Here is a 24,695-nt window from a genome sequence, read left to right as displayed (position 1 = left end):
GACAATGTGATAAGCAGCGAGTGGCCTTCCTAATCTAACTCACACACGGAGATAGGGTTTCCCAAGTTAGAGGTTTAAAATTCAACAATCCTGGGCACTTTTTGTTGATTGAGCCTAGACAAACTTTAGTGAAAGCACAGCCACCTGCACTATCTTGAAACGCATAATATACACTCGGACTCTCTCTGCCCCCGCCCCCTACATCTCTCTTTCTGTACACACTGTAGATACAGAAACCGCAGCGATGCATTGCGCAACGTGAGTAACAGAGCCTACAAAACCTCCCCTCCCCCCAAACAGGGGTGTTTAATTCCCACTCCCTTTCACACCCAGAACACATGCCCCGGTGTGATGCGGTTCGTGTCAGCACTGTGAAGATGCCTGCAGCCGAACCGGCGCTTCCAGCTCTCCGCGGAAAGCGTAAGAAGTTCACCCACCCCCAGCCCCAGCCACCAAGGGCTTCTTCTTATGGGAAACGCCCCGCCCAATGGGGAGCTGAGGCAGGCTCACGTGGGGAGAAGTGGAGCCTATGGGGAGGCAACCGTCGGACGGCCCAGTCTCTGTTTCATCGTCAGCTCCAGCAGGTGAAGCGGACCTGTCAAAGCAAACGTACAACTGCCCGGAGTGGGAGCACCTGATGTTTCACTAGCTAAGGTCCCCTTCTAGCCATGAACACTGAAGAACAGTATTATGCATCGACCCAGCTCTACAAGGATTCGTGTGCGTTTCAGAGATCCCAGGCACAGGATTATAACCAGAACCCCCCAGCTTGCCTTTACATGGGCAGACAGCAGCAGACACCCTACTCTAGTGCTTTAGGTGCGCTGGAACAAGGCAGCCCGCCAGACATTTCACCCTACGAGGTACCCCCCATTACAGAGGATCCAGGGGTCTCCCATCTTCATCACCATCATCACCACCACCCTCATCCCCCTCAGCTTCCTCATCCCCACCAGGAAGCTATTCCTTTTGCAGATGGGACTGACACTGGGGTTTTAGAGGAACCTAGAGTTCAGTTGCCTTTCCCATGGATGAAATCCACCAAATCTCACGCCTGGAAGGGACAATGGACCGGTAAGATAGTTGCCTTCTTCTGCTGCTGCTGTTGCTTCCTCTTCTTCTGTCTTGTACAATGTCAAGGAAACCTTCTCATCACTAATAATTCCCCTTCGGGTTATTAAATGAAGCTTACATTTGGGATAGCCCCGTGTGATTACTTTGGGGAAATTCCCCATCATTTGTTAGCTGTTTCACTAAGAAGTAAGCCAGGCTCGCGAGATTTGTCCTGTAAATGTTTCCTCTCTTCCACTTCCATAAAATTCCTGTTTTAGAAAGTGTTGGAGTCAGTCTGGCATTAGCAATAGCATGAGTTTTAAATGGGGATGTATTTCAATGTCCTGAGATCTACGAGTCCGTTTTCTATTTCAAACCTGTATGTATAGAAACCTGGCAACTCTTGTATAATATAAATATGGACCCTGTGTCCAGAAATATGTACCCAGTTATGATACCTTTAATGAAGCCATCGCATTTCAAATCAGTAAGACAGAAAAGCTCAGGAATAAATCTCAACTGCCTTCAGTTTTCTACTGGGTGAAGGCAAAGCGATTGGAATTATACTTAGTCCTTATATAGATCTTTACTCTTGCAAACCACTGAACAAATATTAACTAATTAAACTAATTAACTAATTAACACTAAGTATCAGGCTGAAGTTGATACTTATCTAAGCTAAACACACAGGGTGCTGCTGTTTCAACTCACCTGACCAGGTGCTTTTATACTGATCTCACTTGCCAGTTTGCTAGTTGTAAATTCCATGCGGTCACTGGGAAATATTCAATTTGTTGGGACACTGTCCCGTGGTAGCCAGCCCCAAACTCCACTGGCAGTCAACGGAGTGTGCAAAGAATGCGAGGCGGAGATCCATGCCTAGCAGAAGGGCAGAGGGAAACAGAAGGGCCCCCCATCTTCCTCCATGTGCAGACAGTGAAGGTGAAATCCTGGCCCTATTGAAATTAATGGGAGCTTTGCCTTTTGACTACAGTAAGGCCAGGAGTTCACCCTGAGAGCTGTACCATTAACTTCAGGATCTGATCCGGAAAAGGCAGTTTTTGCCACTTGTATCAGTGCTCTCAGGGCAGAGGGAGCACCGGATGGGAAATGGACAACTTCCACTGGAAATACCCAGGGTTACTCGCAGTCAGATCCTACGAAAAGGCCACGCTGTGCCATCGCTTTGAGAGCCCCTCGTTGATTTCACTGTGTAAAAACCAGATAGCCCAGAATGTCCCGCAGAGCTCACAGCCAAGCTGCTGCCTGAAATGCCCTTACAATATACAGAGTAAAATAAAAGACATTTTGAAAGTAACATTAAACGCTAAATCTTATAATAAATAACGCCACAACCCCGCCTACCTGGCCGTTCAGTTTTTGTCTGTATGCGATTGTTTTAGCCTTGCTTATGCCTTTCTGTGGAAACCTTTTAAACCTGGGTAGGGGACACAATACGCAAATTAAATTAGCTGCCTGCCACCAAGAGGAAGAAACTCTCTCTGGACAGAAAGTTCCGTTGTAGAACAATATTTCTGTCTCTCGCTGCACAATGTTATCTTGCCCTGTGCCTTGTGCACTCTTTGTCACACCTCTACAGCAAATATTACATTAATGGTTGTGTTCAAACAGACAGTTGAAAAGGTAGGGAAATATTGAAATAATGGTGAAATATCCTGGTAATTACGTTAAATTGAAAACAAGAATCAAACTGGGTTCTTTGTGTACCCTGACAATCTGAAAAGAAAAGAAACCACTGCAAGAAATGGAAGTCTTTTCTTTCCCCTATTAAAAGGGCAAATATATTCGAAGGGATTTTGATCTGGGGTAAAATCATAGCTATTTCACATGCGTTTAACAAATAGAAAGAAACCAGATATGCGTCCTCTTTTTTCGTAGTTTAATATAGGGAGAGATCTCTAAAACCTAAAAATCATTAACAGACTCTCCCATACTGACTTTTTCAATTAATCTAGGTAGCTTCTGACATAAAAGCTTGGTTCAGAATATGTGTGTGAAATAGATATATATATATACACACAATGTAAACACACACATGTATAATATATACACACATATATACATATATATTCACATGATATGTACACATGTTTATGTAATTTGCATAGAGTATGTATTCTATGTAAATGTACGTATATACACCTGTATATGCACATTACATATACTGTAGACGTATATTTGTATAAATGAATGAGTGCTTATATTGAGAAATAGCAGCTTCCTTAAGAAATATCTGGAATTAAGTTCATTTGTATTAATGGCGTAGCTGGTTATTGGCAGTGGTGTCTCCTACAAACTGGCCCGATTCTTAGTGATGCAAGGATTCGGGGGAAATCTGCAGCGTCACCTTGTTACACGTTAACATAGACTCGTTAAAGCAAATATGGGATCAAAAATATTTTACATACAAATAACCGTAAACAACTGGGGCTTGAGCCTTTTCCCATAGCAGTCAATGGCATTAGGACAAAGCCCTTGCAAATTACCGGCCGATTAAGGAAAACGTCTCTTTCCAGGAATCTGCCTTTCTTTTTGTGAAGTCAAAAGTGAATATGAGGTTTGGAGTTATTATAACAACAATATATTTTTGCAGTTCCATGAACTGAAAATAGCCAGTAGCCATTGACTGCAGTGGAGTTTGGGGTGCTCAAGGGAAGGAGGAGTCTCTAAATTAGACCGAGTCTAGTGGTTTTAAAAAAAAGGTTTAAACTTTTGCACAAGAATTATAATCCCCGAGGTTCCTGATGTCAGTGCGGAAGGACCCTCATTTTGTGAAGCGGTTTTTCGTTAGAATTTAGGAAGTCCACGAAAAGCAAAACTGAGCCTTGCCCTCATATTTCTCCTGCAAACTTCCTCTTGAGTTCCCCTTGGGGGCTTTGTCTACGTAGAAACATAATTCCTAAAACCCACCGGGCCCTGCTCTCCGAGTTATGACACCGACTTCAACCGAGGCAGGGTTCGTAGGGGACACTCACTTACGCTTCGGTATTTGCAACAGTGTCCAAAATATCTTCTTGTTTTCCTTTACAGAGGTATTGTAATACCTAGGCAAAAGGACGGATTAAGGTCACACTCTCTCTAAACGTCCGTGCTCTTGAGTTTCACTCAGCCGGACAATATTTTTTCTGCACGCAATTCGGTTTTCGTTTTATAATAATGGGAAAAATAATAATAATAATTTAAAAATGGACGTTTAATAATGAGTGGCATGATAAACCGAATGGCTCGTGTTATTTAAACGGGTATTAGTGCTCTCCCCAGGTATATAATAGCAAATAATAATAATAATAATTAATAATTCAGACAGTAGCTTTTCCCTTTCCATGCCTAAAGATCTTCTGTGTTGTGAAGGCTATTTGCTTAAAACAACAACAATTAATTAATTAAACAATACTACCTATCTGAAGCGTATTTAACCTTAGAACACCCACATGCAATACTCATCGTCCAGCAAACACTCAGAGAAAGGGAGAGGTGGCTGGGAACTAGGAATCTGTTGTAGGACTGCCCGGATGGGTTTTGCACATGAATTGTGACACTAGACACATAGGTTTATTCGCAGCTGTTATTATGCTAGGAAGCCTGAATTCCGATTAGTTACTGTTACTGTTCCGATTACTGTTAGTTGCAATAGGCTTTAGGGCCCGATCCGACTGTGCGCTCTATATCAGTCACTGGCCAGGTCTGCCTGAGTAAGGACTGCAGGATCTAGTGTTCTTGTTTGTTTTGTTTTTGTTTGTTTGTGTTTTATTCTTCAACTATCCCTGTGGAACTTAGTCTCTGTGAATACAACAGACACTTTTCTTTTTTCAGTTCCAGCATTTGGGGAATTGTATTTGCCTTTGTAAAATGATTGAGATGATGGCTGGATTAGGACTAATCCGTTGCAAATTCCCGGTTGATTAAGGAAAACGTCTCTTTCCAGGAATCCGCCTTTCCTTTTGTGAAGTCAAAAGTGATGTTGAGGTTTTGAGCTAGAGCAACAATAATTTTTGCACTCCTGTGAACTGAAAATTGCCAGAAGCCATTGACTGCAGTGGAGTTTGGGGTGCTCCAGGAAAGAAGGAGGAGCCTCTAAATTAGACCGGGCCTAGAGGTTAAAAAAAAGGTTTAAACTTTTGCACCCGAATTATAAACTCCGGGGTTCCGGCTGGCAGTGCCGAGGGAAGCTCACTTTCGTACAGTAGCCGTGATAGCGGCGTGGCAGAGTCTCCGAAAGTCCGTGCGCTGGGAGAGAGGCGGCGTGAGGTGTTTGGGAGTTTTAATTTACAAAAAACAAACACAAAAAAAACAAACAAAAAAAACGAGTGGTTTTGTCACTCAAAGGCAGCTCCGATTTTTGAAAAGCATGAAGTTTACAAATCGCCCTATGCTAGTAACCATCAGCCATTGTCACAAATGCACCGGCTGTTATTTTTCCCCCAAGAGGCCATATCATTTCGTCAGTTTTGAGACCTTGATTTCAGCTGGGGACTTGCACTCAAACATTGATGATATAGCATGGCCCGGGGATTTTACTCCGTGTCCATACCACACAGCGAGCGTTTTGTTACTAACACGGATTTACAGGTAACAAGCGGAGCAGCTTCGGACTAGTGTCTTTGCTCTGTGCCGATGTTTCTGAAGAAACGCTTTTAAAAATCCACCTCGGCCCTGGAATGCTTTTTCCTTGTTAGTTTCATTCTTTAAAGGGCAGAATCCATACCCCCCCCCCCGTCAATTTCTTGGGCAGGATTTGTAAACCTGTGGCGATGCAGACAAGGATTTGTGCTGGGGTTTGGGCTCAGTCTGTTTTATTAAAAACCAAATACGCCCACACGCCCGTGATTTCAGTGTTGTGTGGATCTGGAAAGAGAATCCCCGATCCATTAAACTGCTCATCTGTGAGTAAAAGGGGAAGCCTGGGGGGAAACCTACCTCTTCCCTCTCCCCACCCCGGTTATGTTCTGAACAAGAAGATTCTATCGCCTTTCCAGCGTCACTCCGAGTCCTAGTCCCTGGCGGGTAGTTTTTAACTCTCCCTTCTCTTTAGGTGGCTCCTACGTGGTAGAACAAGAGGAGAATAAGAGGACGAGGACCGCCTACACGAGAGCGCAGCTCCTGGAGTTGGAGAAGGAGTTCCTTTTTAACAAGTACATCTCCAGGCCCCGCCGCGTGGAGCTGGCTGTCATGCTGAACTTGACAGAGAGACACATAAAGATCTGGTTCCAGAACCGGAGGATGAAGTGGAAGAAGGAAGAGGATAAAAAGAGGGGAGCGGGGGGCGGCGGAGGAAACAGCAATGACGCTGAGCAAGACTGTGTGGTGTCCTCTGGGGAGCTGCCGGGGAAAGAGGAGCTCCAGCAATGCCACGCGGGGAACCTGGCCTCGGCCGCCTCCAGAGAGCTGCTCCCCTCCAGCCTCGCTGCCTCCCCACAGCCTTCTAGCACCACCCCGCGAAGGCAGCAGGACGCTCGGTGAAAGGACTCCCCCCCCCGGCCTTGGGGCGCCGCGTGGAGGGGTAAGAGTTAAAGAAGAGGGGCCAGGGGTGCGAAGCCTCTGTGTCAGGTGGAGCCTTGCCACGCGCCCCCGGGGAGCCCCTGTGCTGTATAGTTACACGGGTGTTCTTGTGGAAACATTAAAGGTGTTTGGCTGTAGCAGAGAAAGGCTCGGTGTGGTTTGTGGGGGTGGGGGTCCTCGCTCTACTTTGTTAGCACCTCTGCAAGACCCTGCCTTTAAGAAAGAAAATGTCCTATTCTGCAAGGGGCGCCGGGGTAGGGCAGCCTGGCTGGGATTCCGGTCACAGGAGCCCTTCTTGCTCCCGGCGAGGTTGATCGTGGGGGGCAGCTCCCAGGGGCCCGTTCTCAGTCCAGCTGCAGCCAACGTTAAAGCACGGCGCGGAGGTTGTAGAAATAGCTGTCCCCACTGGAGGAACACTGCGGAAATAAAGACAGGCGCAGTTTTCCGCCCTTAACTATCCCGTGCATCAGAGTAGTAAGCGATGAGTACTGCGCTGCACAAACTCCGGGCAATGGAGATCTGGGGGCCGCAGGGGGAAGCCACGATCTCCCATTCAGTTTTGATGTAGTTGTTGAAACTGAAAATATATGGTGGGCCCGGTTCTTCAAAGGTGCCGAGCCCCGCGAGCTCCCACTGACTTCATCTGGAGTTGTGGGGGATGCTCCCTTCTGATATCCGGCCCGATAGCTACAGTGACGGTGGTTTTCCGCGAGAGGCACACGAAACACTGGTCACTCTCCTCGCTTCCAAGCTGGATTTTTCCCCTTTGAGAAAATTACCAACGCTTTCTGCAGGGTGCACTTGTGTTTTCCTGGGGACACGGGGCTGGTGACTTAAAACTTCCCTTGGCTAGCTAGCTCGCTAGAGCATGTTCTCGCGCCCGGATGATGTGTGTGGAAATACCTGTCTCTCTATATCAGCTCATCTATAGGTGGACTTATATGGGAGAAAGCTAAGTTTTGAGTAACCAATTCTGTCTGTGTCTTCAGAAAAAGGATCGCACGCATGAGGCTTTGGGGAGTATGTCAGTGGCCCCTGCTTTGCAGCTGCCTCGCACACCCCGCGGGCGCGCGTGGAAAACATTCCGTAGCGCATGTTAGCACCCCCTGAGATTTACACCCGCTAGCACCCGGCACTCCCGCACGACAAAGTTGAGACGCCCACCGAGTGCAGGATCTGGCCCTTGCCCGTGGAGATGCTGAGATTTAATTAAAAACAAAATTAAACTGAACGTAAGCGAGCTCCAAGTCAATAAGGAGGATGGCGCTCTGGGCTGTTTTACTTTCAGCAAGGACAGGGCGAACCGACTCCTCTCCTCGAGCGGAGAGAGAGTTCGCACTGAATGCAAGGCAGGAGAAGAGACTGAGGGGGCAAGTGATCATTTGAACAAGCGGTATTCTTATTTGAATGTATTAGCATCAGCAATTGGCTTTAAATAACCCTCCACACAATTCAGGGCCATGTTATGCCATCAGGTTTTCAAACGAACTATATTGGCACTATCCGTGCTTTGATGGAGTTTTTCTTTTCTTTGTTATTCTTGTTTCTTAATGGAGGACATGTAAAAGCTTTCTGGGGATTGTGTGTGTACGGTCTGTCCAGAAGGCGTGTGAGTAGAAAACTTCATAGCGACAATATCATTCTGTTCCGTATTTCCCAACCAAATCCCCCACCCCCCAAGTCCCTGGAGAAAGATCTCGCTGAGCGTAGAATATGCGGAGGGGTTTTTGCTTTGGAAAAGACTTTTCGTGTGGTTGTTTGTTTTCTTAAGAAAAAGTGTGTCTGAGATGAACAAAAAGGTAACTCAAAAGCTCTCAGCCTTTCTAGACTAGGTACCCTTCCAGGAGTCTGGTTTGTCTTGCCTACCAAGTTTCATCTCACTTAAAAACTATTTTAAAATCAGATATAAAAATACAAAAGTGTCCCCACACTCTGTTACTGAAAAACTGGTGACTTTCTCCTTTTTACCATATAATTATAACACAAATCAATTGGGCTATAAATATTGTACTTACATCTCAGTGTATAGTCTATAGAGCAGCACAAACAAGTCAGTGTGGGTATGAAATGTTAGTTTGTACTGACTTCGCTAGGGCTTTTTGTGTAGCTTGGTGTAAAACTAGGCACATATCTAGAGGAGTTGATGTACCTCCTGGAAGAGCTCTGCTTGCCCCCAGGGGTACACGTACCCCTGGCGAGAACCACTGGCTTACAGAACCAGTCTAACTGAAACCAGCAAGGAAACCAGATGCGAATTGGGACACGCCTGCTGGCAGGGAGCGGTTGCAAACTGCATCGCCGCCCTGATCAGCAAGGAGCAAAGATTACAGCATAGATCGGGTTGTCCGGTTTGGTCCATAGTTGGCAATGAGAGATCCCTGCCTCAATCTGGGCTCCTGCTGCACTGGTGTTAGGCTCCTGGCGCTGCGCTTGTAGCATCACCCACAAACCGTTGTGCAAAATGAAGCCAGTTCCCGCGCGCATGAGCCTTTCATAGGCACAGGCATAGGGGGAGAGCTAGGTGTATATTCTCTTCCCCGGTCCTGCACTAGCACAGGTCTGTGTAAATCAAGCACAAAATTCTGTCCAAGTTTTTGAGATTGCAAAATGTGTCCGGGGGGGGGGGCTAAATTTTGTATTTCCTTAGACACGTGGCGCTCACGGCCGCCACTGGGTAAAAGGCGCGTTTGGGGAGATGGGTTTGAACGCCCTTTCCTTGCAGTCTAGTGTTTGGTGCGTCCGAGCGCGCAGGGCGCTGGTTGCACCAGTGATCAGCAGCTGGGTGTCAAAAGCCCAGGCCTGAGTAGCCCGTCTCTGTCTGCAACTGAAACCGAGCTTTTTTTTTTTTGCGCCTCCTGACTCTATTTGCCCATTACGGGAAACACCTCTGTATCCCAACAACCGCAGAACAGGCACTTGGTGGGAAAGGAACGTGATATTTCAGCAGCTACCCACCTAAAAGGGGGGAAATTAAATTAAGTAAATAAGTAGCACAACGGATCAGTTCATGTTAACAGTCGCTTCGCAGTTAGTTAATAGGCGTTTCACCTGCATACAAACTGCAGGCTCGGGTCCCAACGACTCTATATTAATAGATCAGATCTGTCATTTAAAATCTTCTAAGCAGGCAAATTGAGACATTCAGATACTGGGGGCAGGCTACCAAAATACTATTAGCTAGACACGGAGCAGCAATCGACTCTTCTTTTCATGCGCTGCTGGATAAATCCTGAAATCAATGCAAAGTTTAGTTTCAAGCCTTTGACCAAAGAAAGAAAGAATCAGTGATGTAGCCAATAAAATACCTGAAAATAGAGGCATCAAGTAGTAATGCCCAGTAGAACGCAAGTTTATTCAAATGTCAGCCTGAATTTCTTGATTATTACCTATTATGTGAATGTTCTTAACACCCAGGCGCTCAGCCATGGACCAGATCTTCTTTCCCGCTTGGTCGGAACAGCTCCGTACCGGCAACTCCCTAAGCCCCAGAGCTTCGAGACTTGGCTCTGATTTTTCAGCTCTGGAAAACACTAATACACTTCACTAATTATGTGAAATGACTCGTTGTGGGACCAGGCTGGGTTCAGGATTTGAGGTCCAGCCGGTGTGACTCTAACCAACCAGAGCATCCCTTGGTAATGTTTCTGCCCTGGAAGATGTTGGGCTCCTTTGGGTGTCACTGCGGACTTTGTTCCTGGTTCAGTGTGGCTTGGCTGCTGTATTTCATACCAGCAATGAGAAGGGAGCGAGAATAACGCAAAGGGGTCAGGCACAGAGCGGTGAAATAACAACGAAACTACGCAACTACGAAGCTGCAATCGAGAGACCATTCCCGGCCCACAGTGTAAACGCCTTATTTGGCTGAGCTAGTAAATCGGATTCGAGTCACTGCAGCTTCCCTCTTCTCTGGACGCTTCTCAGCGAATCAGTTGGACGCCCTGCGCCGGGTCCCGGGCAGACACACGCTCTCCTTGTCTGAGTCAGTCGGGCTGGATCGGGAGATCCGGACCCAGCCAATAGGATCCCTGACGCAGGAAGGTACGAGGGGCATCGGACAGTCGCCTGTCGATCTAGAAATGTGCGCTTACCCGCGGATCTTCACCAGTGCACCTGGCTTTCCCGGGGCGCTTGCAACCCCTCGGGGGATAATCTGAGCCCGGCTCCAGCGCCAGGGCGGGAGCCTCAGGCTGGCCTGGATTGATTCCCCCTCCCTGGCTTGCATTACCCCTGGCGGCGTGGGGGGCGCAGTGTGGATTGATCCCCCCTCCCTGCAGCGGCAGGGCTGGCTGGAGACCAGGAGCAAGGGGCAGCCCAGTGTGGAGCGGCCCGCAGTGCCGGCCGGGGTGTGGGCAGAGCGGGGATCGCCACCAAGGGGCTGCCTGGCGAGAGAGACACACACCAGGCTCAGGCCTAGGGTCCAGCAGCTTGCGGGGGGCTGGGGGAGAAAGCCCTCGGAGCTAATCCGACGCGGCATCTCCAGGTTGCGCAGGCACTCGGGGCTAAGCGGAATCGGAGCGCAGAGCTTGGGGGTTAGGCGGGGTCTGGATCTCCCGATCCGGCCCAACTGACGCCGGCAAGGGGCGCGCGTCGCTGCCCGGGACGCAGAGCAGGTTAATTAGCGCTGGGTGGGAGACAGAAAGCCTGGCGCGTTGGTTAGTTTATGTCTGTTCATTTCTCAGTAAGGTGCTGGGGGGCAGGGCGCCGAGCATTAGGGCTCTCGGCCGAAATACAAGCAGAGAAATCAAGGCAGCCGCAGCGCCTCGCCCCCAAGCAAAGAGGAGAAGCAGCCACGATAGAGCCAACCCCCCTCCTGAACTCGCCAATCTGCGCCAGCAGGGAGCGCCGGACCTTAGTGGGTACCTGGGCCCCCGGTGCAAGGGTCGGGCTCCACACCAGGGGATCCGTACCTGACTGTGCCCTTTCCTCTGCAAAAACCAGGCAAGAGGGTGAGCCTCGCAAAGGACTCCCAGGGTCATCAGCGCCGTAGGCTAGCAGCCCCAAATGAGTCTGGGACCCCATTGTGCTGGGCCCTGTCACCGTGCACATGCAAAGTGAGGCAGTCCCTGTCCCAAAGAATTTACAATCTAAGCAAAGCGGGTGGGGGAGAGACTCTGAAGGAAGAAGTCGCTTGCTTAAAATCACACAGCGGTAGAGCTAAACTGATTTCCCGACTGCTAATCCACCGTTCTATCCCTAGGGCATGGCACCTCCCAAGAATATAGTACTGTATATTATATTTTATATTCGTGCAAAGTGGGTCCCCAAAACACAAAGAGACAACCTCGGAACTGAAGCACTATTCTATTCTAGTCTAGTCTGTTCTATTCTGTTTCCTTACATTAAAATTTGCATTCAATCGTAAAGAAATGTTAATATTTATGGGAAGTTTTAATGCGGGTTGTAAGAGGAACTTAGCGCCCAAACCTACAATTCCCTATTCCAGTGATCAGTAAAACTATAGTCAACGGGCAAGAGCTTGCCACAGATTTTAAACAAAACTCACCGAAATAGATGAGATAGCTGTTCGGCTTAAAAATCATTAGGATGTAATAGGACCTACATCAATAGGAGTTTCCAAACTATGGTGCTTTTCTCATATTAAGAAGAATTTACGATATGTTAACGTAGAAAGTTGCTGTGGCTAAGTATGATTATATGATTAAATTGCATTTTGTTGCTTAAATTCTCCTCGCATTATCAGTCGAATATGGTATTCAATTTCTATCCTATGCTGTAGTGCAGTATTGTCACGCACTGTTCAAATTCCATCCCAAAGCTGGGGTAGTTTTATGTCTAGCTATCTCACCTGCATGTATAAACTGTAGTATGCAGTCCTGAATCTTCCCTCAGGGACGCAGGTTTTACACCACTAACTTCAGTGAAGCTACTCCGGATTTACACCACTGTGAGTGAAAGGAGACCCAGATCCTATTTTATTTTTAAAGAACAAAGTGTTTATCAGCATAAAGAAACACGGACCGGTGGCGCACTTTTTATTTCTGTCTCTTGTGACTGACGCGAATGGGGAAACTACCACTGACTGAAACTGGAGCAGGGTTGGGCTCTATGTGGGGAAGACCTGTTCCCCATGCTACCGTACACCGGGAAATGAACTGCAAGCAGCCCAGCACCCACCCTGGCTAAGGGTCTGTTTTCGGCTCTTTGGATTAGGGTGTTACACAGCTGCTACAGTTCTGGCGGACTGTCATGTCGCTGCACACAGAAAGCAGAAGCAGGACATACTGCCTTTGCACCTAGCACACCTTTGGTTGCCATGAAACCACGAGTAAGGACACTCCATCTGCTTAAATTCTGTGAATAAAAATATGAAAACTCAGTTGTCTAAATCTGATTTAAAACATTTTGGGGGAACAGGGGAATAGTTTTTGTGGTGCATTTAGATTTGCTTATTGGACAACACTTGGTTCCTTTTCCTCTGCTACTGAGCCATCTGTTGGAAGGAAGTGCCCTCCAGATGCCACATGCATGTTGGTTTTGGATTCTTTTTAGTATAAACCAAGCAAGATTCCTGGCCCTATTATTGTCTTGAGGGCCTGTGGAGTTCACGAGTAGAATTCAGCCCCTCCAGCAGTTGTGACGGGAAATGTTATTTCTCCATCAGGCTCCAGATGAGCCCAGTAAGGAGCAGTTCATGATACACCTTTCAAAAGCCATTGCCTGCTTTTCCTCACCAGCTGGCATTTGCCAAAGCACATAGTGTGCAAGGACATGACAAAGTCCCGGCTGTTTGGTAAGTACTGCTGGTAGGACTAATCCCCCCACTCCTCTTTCTTGCTTCCTCAAGCACTTGCATTCTAATTTTAGCTGCTTTTGCACAGGGGTGCTGTGGGAAAGGATTTGTTGTACTTTCTTCTTCCTCTAGAGCAGGTGTAGAGCCAGCTACCTTTCACTCTTAGATGCTGTGCTGATGGATAGACAGATAAATAGACAGATAATGTCACAGGTATGAATTTAAAATGTCTTTTTTTCCGATACAGTTGAACCACTTTGCTAATGGATCAGATTCTGGGAATACAGGGTTTGCTTGCCAAATGTATCTGAGTTCCGTTCAGTGGCATCATGCCATCTTTCTTCCCCATCTTGATCCTGAGGACAACTAGGGGTTGGTGTGGCCCAAGGTGCAAGCTAGAGAGAGGGCGGAGAAAGAGAAAGACTCGCTTGAGGGGCACTAAACATGAGCCCCCATGTTTGGTAATGATGGCCTAGGTGACGTCTCTCTATAAACAATTGTGCTACAAGCATACATATCAAAGCAGACATGGTGTTTAGCCTGAAGAGCTTTCAGTGTAAGAAACAGGACTGACTCCAAAGCATGATCAGTGTGTGATATGGGTGAATCTACTTCCACTGAAACATGCATGCGTGTGTTCATGTTAGTTGGGTTACTAAGATCAGGCCCGTAAGTGCTAACTTATGTGGTTGTTATTTAATTACTGTATTAATATATTGCAAACAGGCATGCAGTTTGGTCTAGTAAAATAAATAACCGCTCTCTGTCACCACTGTATTTTCCAAGTCTCTCATGGTGATGTAACTTCACTAACTTTCAACGTCATTACACTGGGTATTGCCAGTAAGGCCTGTGACAACTAAGCCCAGCAGATCATACACAGAGGAATCTCAGGACACTGTAAAATAAAGTACATTTAAAACATTCCACTTTTAAAACCAATGGCAAATAGTGGTTTCTTTTGTTTCATTTTCATACCAGGAATGGACTGACCACTACACTCAGATTTAGGAAGTCATGGAACACGATTACTTCAGGACCTATCTCCCTAGAGATTTTAGATTGGATCTTTGCCAAAGCAAATGACCTGCTGATTCTGAGCTCCTTAGGTGGCTGAGGACACAGAGTGACAATGTTGCACCTGTTAAGCACCTTAAAAGAAAGTAAAACCTCAGCTCCTCAGGGAGGGAGTAAGGATGATCTGTATTTGTGTCTTGCAGACTAGAGTACTGAGCCTCGGGCTTCAGTGCCAGGTGGTGGGGCTCAGGCTTCAGCTTCGGTGGGTCTTGGAGTTGGCCCTGGGCCCCAGCAAGTCTAAGCCAGCCCTGGTGACTGTACTGGACTAAAGCACTGAGTAAGTCATCAGTGCTAGAAAAATAACACTGTCCAAAAGATGTGCTTTTTTCAGCCTATTTTAAGCAAGCACCGGGAAGACACTGACCACTCCTGGAAACTGAAAAAAATAAGTTTAGGGTAAATCTCCAGAAGAATTTTTGTTCCTCATGGATATTGGTATGGTTTATATTAGGGTTCAAGAATAAAATTATTAGGAGCCAAGAGTATCGTAGGGTAGAAGCTTAACTAGCATGATTTACTCCTCACGTCATCTAAATTGGCAGTGGAAAGGAATATTCCCTGAAACATTGGCAGGTTATTTTAAACTTCTTCTGCAGCATTGAATAAAGGTAATTTGATGAGATCGAATAATAGCTGTGATGCTCACAGGTCAGGGTCCAGCTCATGCCAAAGTCCCCACGCCTTAGCTGGACACTAACAGATATATAGCTGGAATCTGTCTGGCTCACTTGGAGGTTAATAGTGATAAAATAAGTATCAGAATTATAAGAAAATGTTTAGCGTTTAGACTTTATTGCAGGGATTGGCTACCTCTGGCATGCGGCTTGCCAGGGTAAGCCCCCTGGAGGGGCAGGCTGGTTTGTTTACCTGCTGCATCCACAAGTTCAGCCGATCGTGGCTCCCATTGGCCACAGTTGCTGCTCCAGGACAATGAGGGCAGCAGGAAGCGGCAGCCAGCATATCCCTCAGCCCACACCGCTTCCTGTAGCTCTATTGGCCTTGGATGGCAAACTGCAGCCAGTGGGAGCCGTGATTGGCTGAACTTGCAGACATGCAGGTAAACAAACTGGCGCGGCCCACCAGGGTGCTTACCCTCATGAGCCATGTGCCAAAGGTTGCTGATCCCTGCTCTATTGCATGCTTGTGAGTTGCTGCATGCATTAATCTCACTAGTAATATGTGTGTTTCAAGTTGTAATGTAATATCTGAGTGGTTGTACTATGAGCCACACTCTGTGACCGTATGAATCATGAGCCACACTCTGTGACCGTATGAATCACCAGACAGGAGAGAGGCATTGATTAGTGTTAAGAGCTGCTCTTCTCAAAAATTGTTCACCCTTTATGAAAGAGGATACCCATCGATACCAGATGGGTGTGTCTTACAACTGGAAACTCCCCACATCTGGAGTGAGGAACTGTCAACAACAGGACTAATGACCCTTATTGTTCTGCTCTCCTCTCCCTGAAGAGGAGTCATGCAAGTGGACTCCTCTGATCAGCTGAGTTTTCAGCTCAAAGCATATGGAGAAGGGGGATAAAACTCCAAACCAAATAAACTAAGGATCTCTGTGCTGCTTGGACTCTGGTGGGGGCAAGGTATTTCTAGGCATAAGCAAGAGATCCCCAGCTACTTAGCCTGGGTTAGCCCTAAAGGACAACTAGAGCTTGCTGATTATTGAAGCCTATGTTACCATCTGAAACCTGAGGCAGCAACTCATTTGTGTGTCTACCTTTGCTTGCTTTGAGCTTGTAAATAACTCTCTCATTCCCTTTTCCTATTTAATAAATCTTCATCTAGTTTACTGTGGTATGGGCTACATGTGTTCTCTTTGTTGTGAAACCTAAAGCACAATTGACCTGCAGTAAGTGACTTTGTGCTTCGGAATAAGGAGTAACCTGAACATTGCTGTGATTCTTGGTGTAAGAAGCCATCTATATCAGAGATACACTCACTTGGGGGGCAAGACAGACTGGAGTACCCAGGGGACTGTCTGTGACTCCATACTCAGGCTGTTAAAATGCCTGAGGAGTTTACAGTTGGTGCAGCTGGTTAGTTAGGAGTAGAACTCACAACCAATTTGGATTTGTGCCCTGGTTCTTAACTGTCTGCCCTGAGGTTGGTGCTCATGCTCTTGCATCACTGTTAGGAGTGTTACAATAACACTAATTAATTATATTGTGCTTATACTGGCCTCTCATCCACAGATCTCAAAGCTTTTAGCAAAGGTGGGTAAGAATTATTAGCCTCACCTTTAAGAGAAGCACAGAATGGATCTGCCAAGAACTCACAGTGAGCCAGTCTCAGAGTCAGGCATAGAATGGAGATCTCCTGACACCAGGTTCAGAGCCCAGTTCACTGGACGATGCTGCCTACGACCTGACCAAGCTTGAGACTGCAGCAGGTGGCAATGAAGTGTTGATTCTTGACTTTCCCAAGGTACAAAATCTACTCTTAGGAAAGACAAAAGTCTCTGAAACAGTGACACAGGCAGGGAGCTGTAGATCATGCAGCATTAGGATGAAGATTCACATATTAAAAATCAATCCATTTAACTCTGATCTCTGTAGGTGAATACACCTTACTTCTCCTGATCAAGAGGTTGCTGAGAAGATGGCTTTCCTCCCAGCTCTCACTTGTGCCTCCAGCCTTTCAGATACCTTCTTCCTCAAGACACTTTTCTCCATTCCTCCCATAGGTTTCTGTTTTAACCGATGAAAGCTTGTCTTCCAGCCAGAATGCCCTGTTTCCTGCAGTTTCCTTTTCACCTTCCAGCACCTCCAGAGGTGATTCAATATTTGGTTAAGACTGCGTGGGGGTGACGTAACTCCAGATAAGGGGGAGGCACAGTAAAAATGTTATTCAGCTTTTCTAGTTCACTCCATGGACCAGATTGTGCCCGTTGTATTAGAGCCTGGAAAGGCAGCAGGATTGCCCAGCGAGAGAAAGTTGTTCCCAGTTTAAAGGCATCGTCTGTGCCTGGAGAGGAAAGACTTTGTCCCTAGCATGTAAAGGGCACAAGGGCAGGGCAGGAGGAACAGGCTGGGGAAAGGGGATGCACATAAGACTTCCAAGCAGGAATTCGACCCCATGGAGAACCCACCATTGCCCTGTGCATAACGTAACTAGGCAGCCAGAAAAATGGCCACATTATTTATGTGGCTTGTAAGATGAACATAACCCCCATTTATACCTCCCTATCCAGTTAGCTGCCATCTTCACCTTGCCCAGCTGCCATTTTGCCTGCCACTACTCCACCTCCATGTGTAATGTTCTATAACCTCTCCCTAGGGAGCAGGCCTGGGGGTTTTCAGAAGCTGCTCCCATGCTGCTGCCTTAAAAAGATAGAATAGGAGACAAAGAGGGAGAGCTCATTCTATGACTAGTGAGGGAGCACAGACAGCAACACTGTGATCACCTGGGCTTGGGCTCCAGTGAGCTGTGGGGGTGGGCTGGCAGTCTGCAGCAGCAGCTAAACTGCTTCCCTTCAGTAGGGCTTAGGTGCTAGTAAGAAGGGAACCATTGAAAAGAACAGTGTTGGGCCTGGGGGTGGCAGAAAGGGCCTGAAGCAAAGCTGAGGTCCATGGGGAGGAGGAGAGGGCTCCTGATCCATCCCAGAGCAGAACTCCACCGGTGGAAACTACAAGGGTGAAATTTTGTGCCAGGGTAAAAGTCTGATCTCTACACAAAGGAACTTGGGCTGAACTGTGTGTCCAACAAGAACATGTCTTGGGGGGATCAGCGTGTTAGAGGAAGGTGCTTGCTCTATTACCAAAGCAGGCACTTGTAGCACAGACTTAACCCAGTCTTATCCCTGTCAGTGCAGAGCAAACCTCTGATGGGCCCAGTGAGTGCTCCACTGCGCTGCAGTGCAAAGCAATAATCCATGTTTAGCTCTATTTTCATCTCTGGTGCCTTTCCCCAATTGCCGGTTCAGCCTAATGGACAGTTCCCCATCGATTTCCCTGTCAGTTAACATTCATCCAGAAGGCCCAGCTTTCTGCAGAATTCTGTGCAGCTCTGCTATGTAGGTCACAGAAATTAGCACAGCAGATACTGGGCTCTGGGCTCGCCCTGATCCCTATACACCTCTCTGGCAGCATGTAGGGGATGAGGAGGCATGACTAGAGGGCAGGAACAACATGGGGCTAGTACATGCAGCCCTACACTGACCTCTTTATAGACCCCAGCATAGGGGACATACTAGGGGTGGGTGGTGCAAACTGGAAGGGTAGTCTCCATAATGCTCTGGGCTGCAATAAATGATACTGACCAACTTTGATTTCACCCATCCTGTGGGCCTCAGCACAGAAGCTGTCCCTGGATCCTTGACCTTCTGGGTTGATAAGTGACTTGACCAGTCTCCACTATTATAGGGGTTCAAAATTGACAGCAGGGGTCCTTAGGCACTGTACAATTAGCAGTCAGGATAGAAAATGGAAGTTTTCACATTGCACATAAAATCTGTGATGTGCTGAAGAAAAGAGTTCCCAAAGGGAGAAGAGATAGAGGAGAGGCAATTATATCTAATATATGTGAGCTAGAATGTGACAGTGAAGTAGGTAGCAAATATTTTGGCTATGTATGCAAAAAAAATGAAAAACAAAGAAGACTCTGAAGTGTGCATGTGTTACAGGCCACATGGACATAGGGAGAGCAAGGATGAGAAATGCCTGAACCAAATGCTGAGGATCCAGACACCCTGGGTGAGAATTAAATCAGACCTACCTCTTGGTAAGATGGTCATTCAGCCTCCCTCCCTGGGGTTGAGAACTCAAGTTCCAGCCAGAGGCACAAGAAAAACAATATCTATACTCACAAGCGCAAGATCCACTCAACACCAATTTGTCAGCTGGGGCTGGGAGGCTCACCCACAGATGCCGTGTAGACATAGCATTAGTCTCCGAGTCCCTTTGCTCCTTGGCCTCAGCTGAGGCCGCCCAAAAAGAGACCATCCAGGAACCAAAAAAGTAACCAAAAAGTCAACAACATGACAGGTGCCTAGTCCTGACTGAAGCTTCTAAGTGCTACCGCTATACAAATAATAATTACTATTAGTATGGTGATGGTTTCTTATGTGACCATTTGGCCACTAGGAAGTGGTTAGAGACCACAGAATCATTCCCATAGGCTGTTGGACTGCTGTAAATTGGTTATACTATTAATCCGAGCTTGATTTATACTGCCACCCTAGAGATGAAGGAGGAATTCTTTGAGAAGACTTATGGATAATAAAGAGCTACTAGAAATTTGGAGAAATGGAAATGCAGTTCCCAGTCTCTTAAAAATGGAGGGAAAGAGGGATCCTACTGATTACTTTTGAGATAGCTAATTATAAGCCTCGCTAAGTAGTTGAATAACTGTTAAAAGGGAAAAAAAGTCTGTAAACATCAGGAGATAACAAAATTATGAAACAATGACCAACAGAGGCCAAATCCTTAACTGATGTAAATTGATGTAACTCCATGGACTTCAGTGGAGCTATACCAGTTTACACTATCTGAGGAACTGGTCATATGTGTATAAAGAACAAATAAGGCTATAGAAACTTAGTGGCTTGTTTTTTTCGTTTCATTTTAATGAACTACAAAATCAAGGTTTGACTCTTCTCTTAGGGAAGTCAGTGGCAAAAGACCCATTGACTTAAGTCAGAGCAGGAGTGGGTTAGCACAGAGTAGTGGATGTAATATAGCTAGCTGTTCGTACAGCCTCTGATATAGTCCCCCTTCATATCTTACTTGAAAAATAATTCTGTTTAGTTTGGCTATGGGCATTGGAAACCATCAGAAAGACTGTGTGAGGGTAAAGGCTAAATAAATATCCATTGGGGTAACTGATGTTTGTCCAGCCTCAGCCCAGCACTTGTTTCATTTTAAGCAAACGAGTAGTCTCATTGGCTTCTTAAAGTTAAATACAAGTTTAAGTATTTTGTAGGATCATGGCCATAGGTGTTAAGTTCAGTTTTATTTAAGACCTTTATTGGTGATCCAGAGGATGTGGTAAACAGCACATTAGTTATATTCACTGATGAGGTGAAATTAGGAAGTTCATTCTGCTTTTCTGTCAATGAAGTTCCACTGCTATTGTATTATATTACAGTTAGCAGTGCTATTACTAAGGTTGCCTGACACTTCCCATTATAAGAACCTGTTTTCAGTTTCTTATAACTGCCAATTTTTGTCTGCTTGGGCTAATATTTTCTATGCCAGGTGTCTGCCTCAGGCTGAATAGTTTGGGAAAATTTTAGCTAAATCAATATTGCCATTTCTGAGAAAGAGGCAAGGGAAAACCACATTGTTTTGGCCCTATTCAAAAATTCTGGTGACCTTTTCTTTGAGAAGCTCTATTATCCCCTTGATTTGGAATGGGCATTTGTAGTTTGGCAGAAGGACGGCCTTTGTGTCAGGGACACTCCAGTTCCCATCCCTGTGGAAATCTGCCCAAATTTGTCCATGTTACATGCCTTTGAAAAATCAGTTTGTACATGCTTGGTAGAGACGTCTTGGATATTAGCAGTTAAATTCCCTGAATGTTTCATTCACACTGGGCATGCTCCAGTGCCCAGGGCTGAGCAGAACTTTCCCTGGGTTTGAAGCTCTGGGCTGGGTACCTGGACTGAAAGCAAGGAGATGCTCAGTCCTGTACTCTCAGTGATATCTCTGCTGGGCCTAGACAACAAGGAGAAAGAAGCTGCCTGATCTGAACACAGCAAACAAAAGCTGGAGCTGCAGGAATGGGAGAGGAGAGGGAGTGAGGACAAAAGATTGGGCCAAGGGTTGAGGGAAGGGTGAGAGACCGAGACAGGAAGCTGGCTGCGCAGGAACAGGAAATTGGGACTTGCAGAGGTAGGATACTGGGCCTGGGTGCTGGGTGGAAGAGTAAGACGGGCTGGCCAAGGAGACTGACTGACAGCCAGGCGGATACTAGGAATGGCTGGACAAGGAGACTGACTGACAATCAGTCGGATTCTGGGAATGGCTGGCCAAGGAGACTGACTGACAGCCAGGTGGATACTGGGAATGGCTGTGCAAAGAGACTGACTGACAGCCAGTCAGATTCTGGGAATGGCTGGGCAAAGAGACTGACTGACAGCCAGTTGGATTCTGAGAATGGCTGGGCAAAGAGACCGGGATTGAGAACGAGCAGATGGAGAAAAGGAGGTGAGAGGGGAGATGGATATCACACAGAGCTGAGCTGTGAGGGGAGAACTGGGAGTGGTAGGCAAAGAGACTGGGATAGGGATCTGGAGGGATACTGAGCTTGTATGAGGAGCCAGGGGAGGGATATTGGGACTGAGAGGCAATGGAGAAGAGGAATTTGGGCAGTGGAAGTGTGGGCTGACTGGAAATCAGGGTTTGTGAGAGACACAGACAGATCAGATGAGTAGACAGGAGGGGGGGAATTTAAATTGGCTGGGCAAGGATACTAGGGACAAGAGCTAGGGGGAGGATCGTGAATGTATGGGTAAGAAGACTGGGACTGGTAGTGCAAAGGGGTGAGATTAGGATTTACAGGGTAAAGAGATTGGGAGTGGGATGAGAAGCCTGATAAAAATGGGACTGGGACTAAGAACCAAAGCTGGGACAAGAACAGGTCAGATGGAGTCACATTTGGTAAGCAAGGACAGAAGAGTCTGTTCCCCTTGGAACACAGTCCCACCCCCCAGCCTGGAACTGACCCCATTATTCCTTTGCTGTAAGTGAGTATCTGTGAAACCTACTGGCAAAGTGTGCGTCCCATATCCTTCTAGTGCATGTCTGCAGAGATGACAAATGTTATGTTCACCGCATACACACAGAGAACTTAGAGAAAAATATAAAAGGTTGAGGTTGAACATTATTTTATTTCTTAGAATTCAGAAAAATAATACACAAGAGCCCAAAACAGAGAAAAAGAAATTTTAACTCACCCAGACTTACTCTGATTGCATCCTCTGCTTCTCAGCCCCTCAGCCTGCAAGCAGAACCAGGAAACCTCACAGTCCTCAATACACCACAACAACCTACTATTTCTATCAGTTATTCCATTAGCTCAGAGGTCTGTGCAGAGGCTCTAAAATGTTCCTAGCCCGGTGACTGTCAATATGATGCCACATAATGGAATTTCTGGTTTTTCAGTTTGCTTTTTATTAAACTCTAGGAAAATACACACACACACACACACACTCTGTTAAAACACGATTAAGGTTGAAAAGCCCAACCCTCAAAACTTAGGGCCTGATCCTCTTCCCACTGAAAACAATGAGGGTTTTGCCATTGACTTCTGCCAGAATAGGATCAGGCTATTCCACCTGTTCAGCATAATTTGGTAGCATTGTATACACCTGTAAACAAGTGTACAGGTGGTAAGGCACAGAGAATTCTGCTCCAGTAGAGTTACACCATGGGTTAATTTGGCCCAGATTACGTGGTAAGGATATGATAGTCCCCTTCTATCAGCATACTTTGCAGTATATGTTTATTATATTGACCCCCTTACAACTAAAGGCAACACGAGGAAAATGTAATATTAAGATGTAAAGTTTTCCAAATTTGCCTCCATCTCAACAGATTTCAGGCTAGATTTTCACCTGAAGCACTGTATTCCCGTGAGGGTAAATAAATATGTTGAAGATCTATGAATATTAATTGAACTATAAACTTGCTGGTGAGCGAGCTAAAAATACAAAAAAAAATACAAAAACAAAAAAATACAAAATACACTTGGGTGTTTCCAAATGAACAAAATTAACAAACAACCAGTCTGAAGAAGTGGGTATTCACCCATGAAAGCTCATGCTCCAAAACGTCTGTTAGTCTATAAGGTGCCACAGGACTCTTTGCTGCTTTTACAGATCCAGACTAACAGGGCTACCCCTCTGATACTTGAAACCAGCCCCAAGACACTCCACAGGGGGAAATCGCTAGGTCGGTTTACTAGGGTAATTACCCTCCATTTTCAGGAGGTTCGAATTTCGCTTTTTAAAGAATGAGGAAGAGTGTGAATTGTTGTGAGATCACCAGAAATGTAAAAAGGCGCACGAAGGAGTCAATGGGGGAAAAGAAGGGTTAAGTAGTTGGTAGACAAGTCGGGGGGGCGGGGGGGGAGGCGCGCAGGGGAACTTGGTTTCTTTGTGGAAATAAATTTTGTTCACAGTTTCCCAGGGGCGCTACCTGATGATCACGGAACAGAACCCGCCAAGTCTGGGCCCAAGATCCCAGCATCAGTAGCGGGCACGTGTTTACTCGCCCCTTTGCTAAAGGAGCAGAAGGGCAGAGCAGCTTCCTACCCTGGGAAGTATTAGGGGCACTGGCTATTTTCGATTGCCACGGGTAACACCTAGAAGTGTCCTGGCACGGGAGCTTCTTCCTGTTAAACAAAGGCAGCACCTTGCCGTCCCCATCGCTCTTCTTCGCCATGAGCTCGTGTAAAGGGGGCAGATCCTCCGGGAAGGTGGCGGAAAGGTGTTAATGTTGCTAATTAATATTGGCTCTCACCTCTGCTGGCACTCGCTGTGCCTGTGCTCCCACGGCCTTCTCACTGATTCCGTCCGCCCAGCGCCCACTGTGAGAGGTGGGGGAAGGGAGCCATTTACTTTGTCACATGGTGCTGCAAGAGGCGCTATTTGGCTGGAACCTGTTTGTGGGAGTTGTGAACCGAGGAGGAGCTGAGGCTGAAAAGTAACTGGTGACAGACTCCTGGGAGAAGCCTTGTCCCCGTCCAGTGCCAGGGCCAATACTGCCATCTACTGGCCACTTCCCAACAGTGCCGGTCTTCGAACATGACCAACCCAGAGCCGGGAAACACCCCGGCCTAATCACTGATTATAGTAACGGCGAGTTCCTACGAACAACAGGGAGAGTTTTGGCTTTATAGAATCTTGCACGTTTCTTACGTCCCTTGGAGGGAAACTCATAGCTCTAACAAATGCGTAACTACGCACCCCTGTGACTGACTGCGGAAAGAGTTTGCGGGTTAAACCCTTCGAAAAAAGCTGATGGGCAAAAGGTGGGGATGTGAAGCTACTCAGCAGCAAGCCTGATCTAACAAATGTATTCCAGGCCCAGGCTTATTTGTTATGAGCCAGTGTAGCAGTGTAAGAAGAAAGACAGGTTCAAGGTCTAAGAATATTAATTAAAATAGATTTTCGTTGTTACAGTCCCTAGCACATAACTAGGGCTCCTAGGCGCTGGAGAATGTATTATTAATTATTATGATTATTGCGGGTGTGCTAAGTACAACCACAAACTACACTCGGGTGTCAGCTAAGGAAAACTAAATCCAGAGAAAATGTTGAGGGGAAATATCTGATCCT

General features: G+C 46.6%; 1 protein-coding gene across 1 annotated transcript; it reads left to right on the top strand.

Annotated features, from left to right (window-relative positions):
• Window positions 1-632: 632 nt before the first annotated feature.
• Window positions 633-6,534, top strand: PDX1 (pancreatic and duodenal homeobox 1). Its single transcript, XM_032765308.1, has 2 exons — window positions 633-1,074; window positions 6,107-6,534. The coding sequence occupies exons 1-2, from the start codon at window positions 669-671 to the stop codon at window positions 6,532-6,534; spliced, it is 834 nt and encodes a 277-aa protein (XP_032621199.1). The 5' UTR covers window positions 633-668.
• Window positions 6,535-24,695: the final 18,161 nt, after the last annotated feature.

This window comes from Chelonoidis abingdonii, chromosome 1 (assembly GCF_003597395.2).
Source record: "Chelonoidis abingdonii isolate Lonesome George chromosome 1, CheloAbing_2.0, whole genome shotgun sequence".
Classification (NCBI taxonomy): Eukaryota; Metazoa; Chordata; order Testudines; family Testudinidae; genus Chelonoidis; species Chelonoidis abingdonii.
The sequence above is the reverse complement of the archived record's forward strand: the minus strand, read 5'-3'. Positions and strand labels throughout refer to the sequence as shown.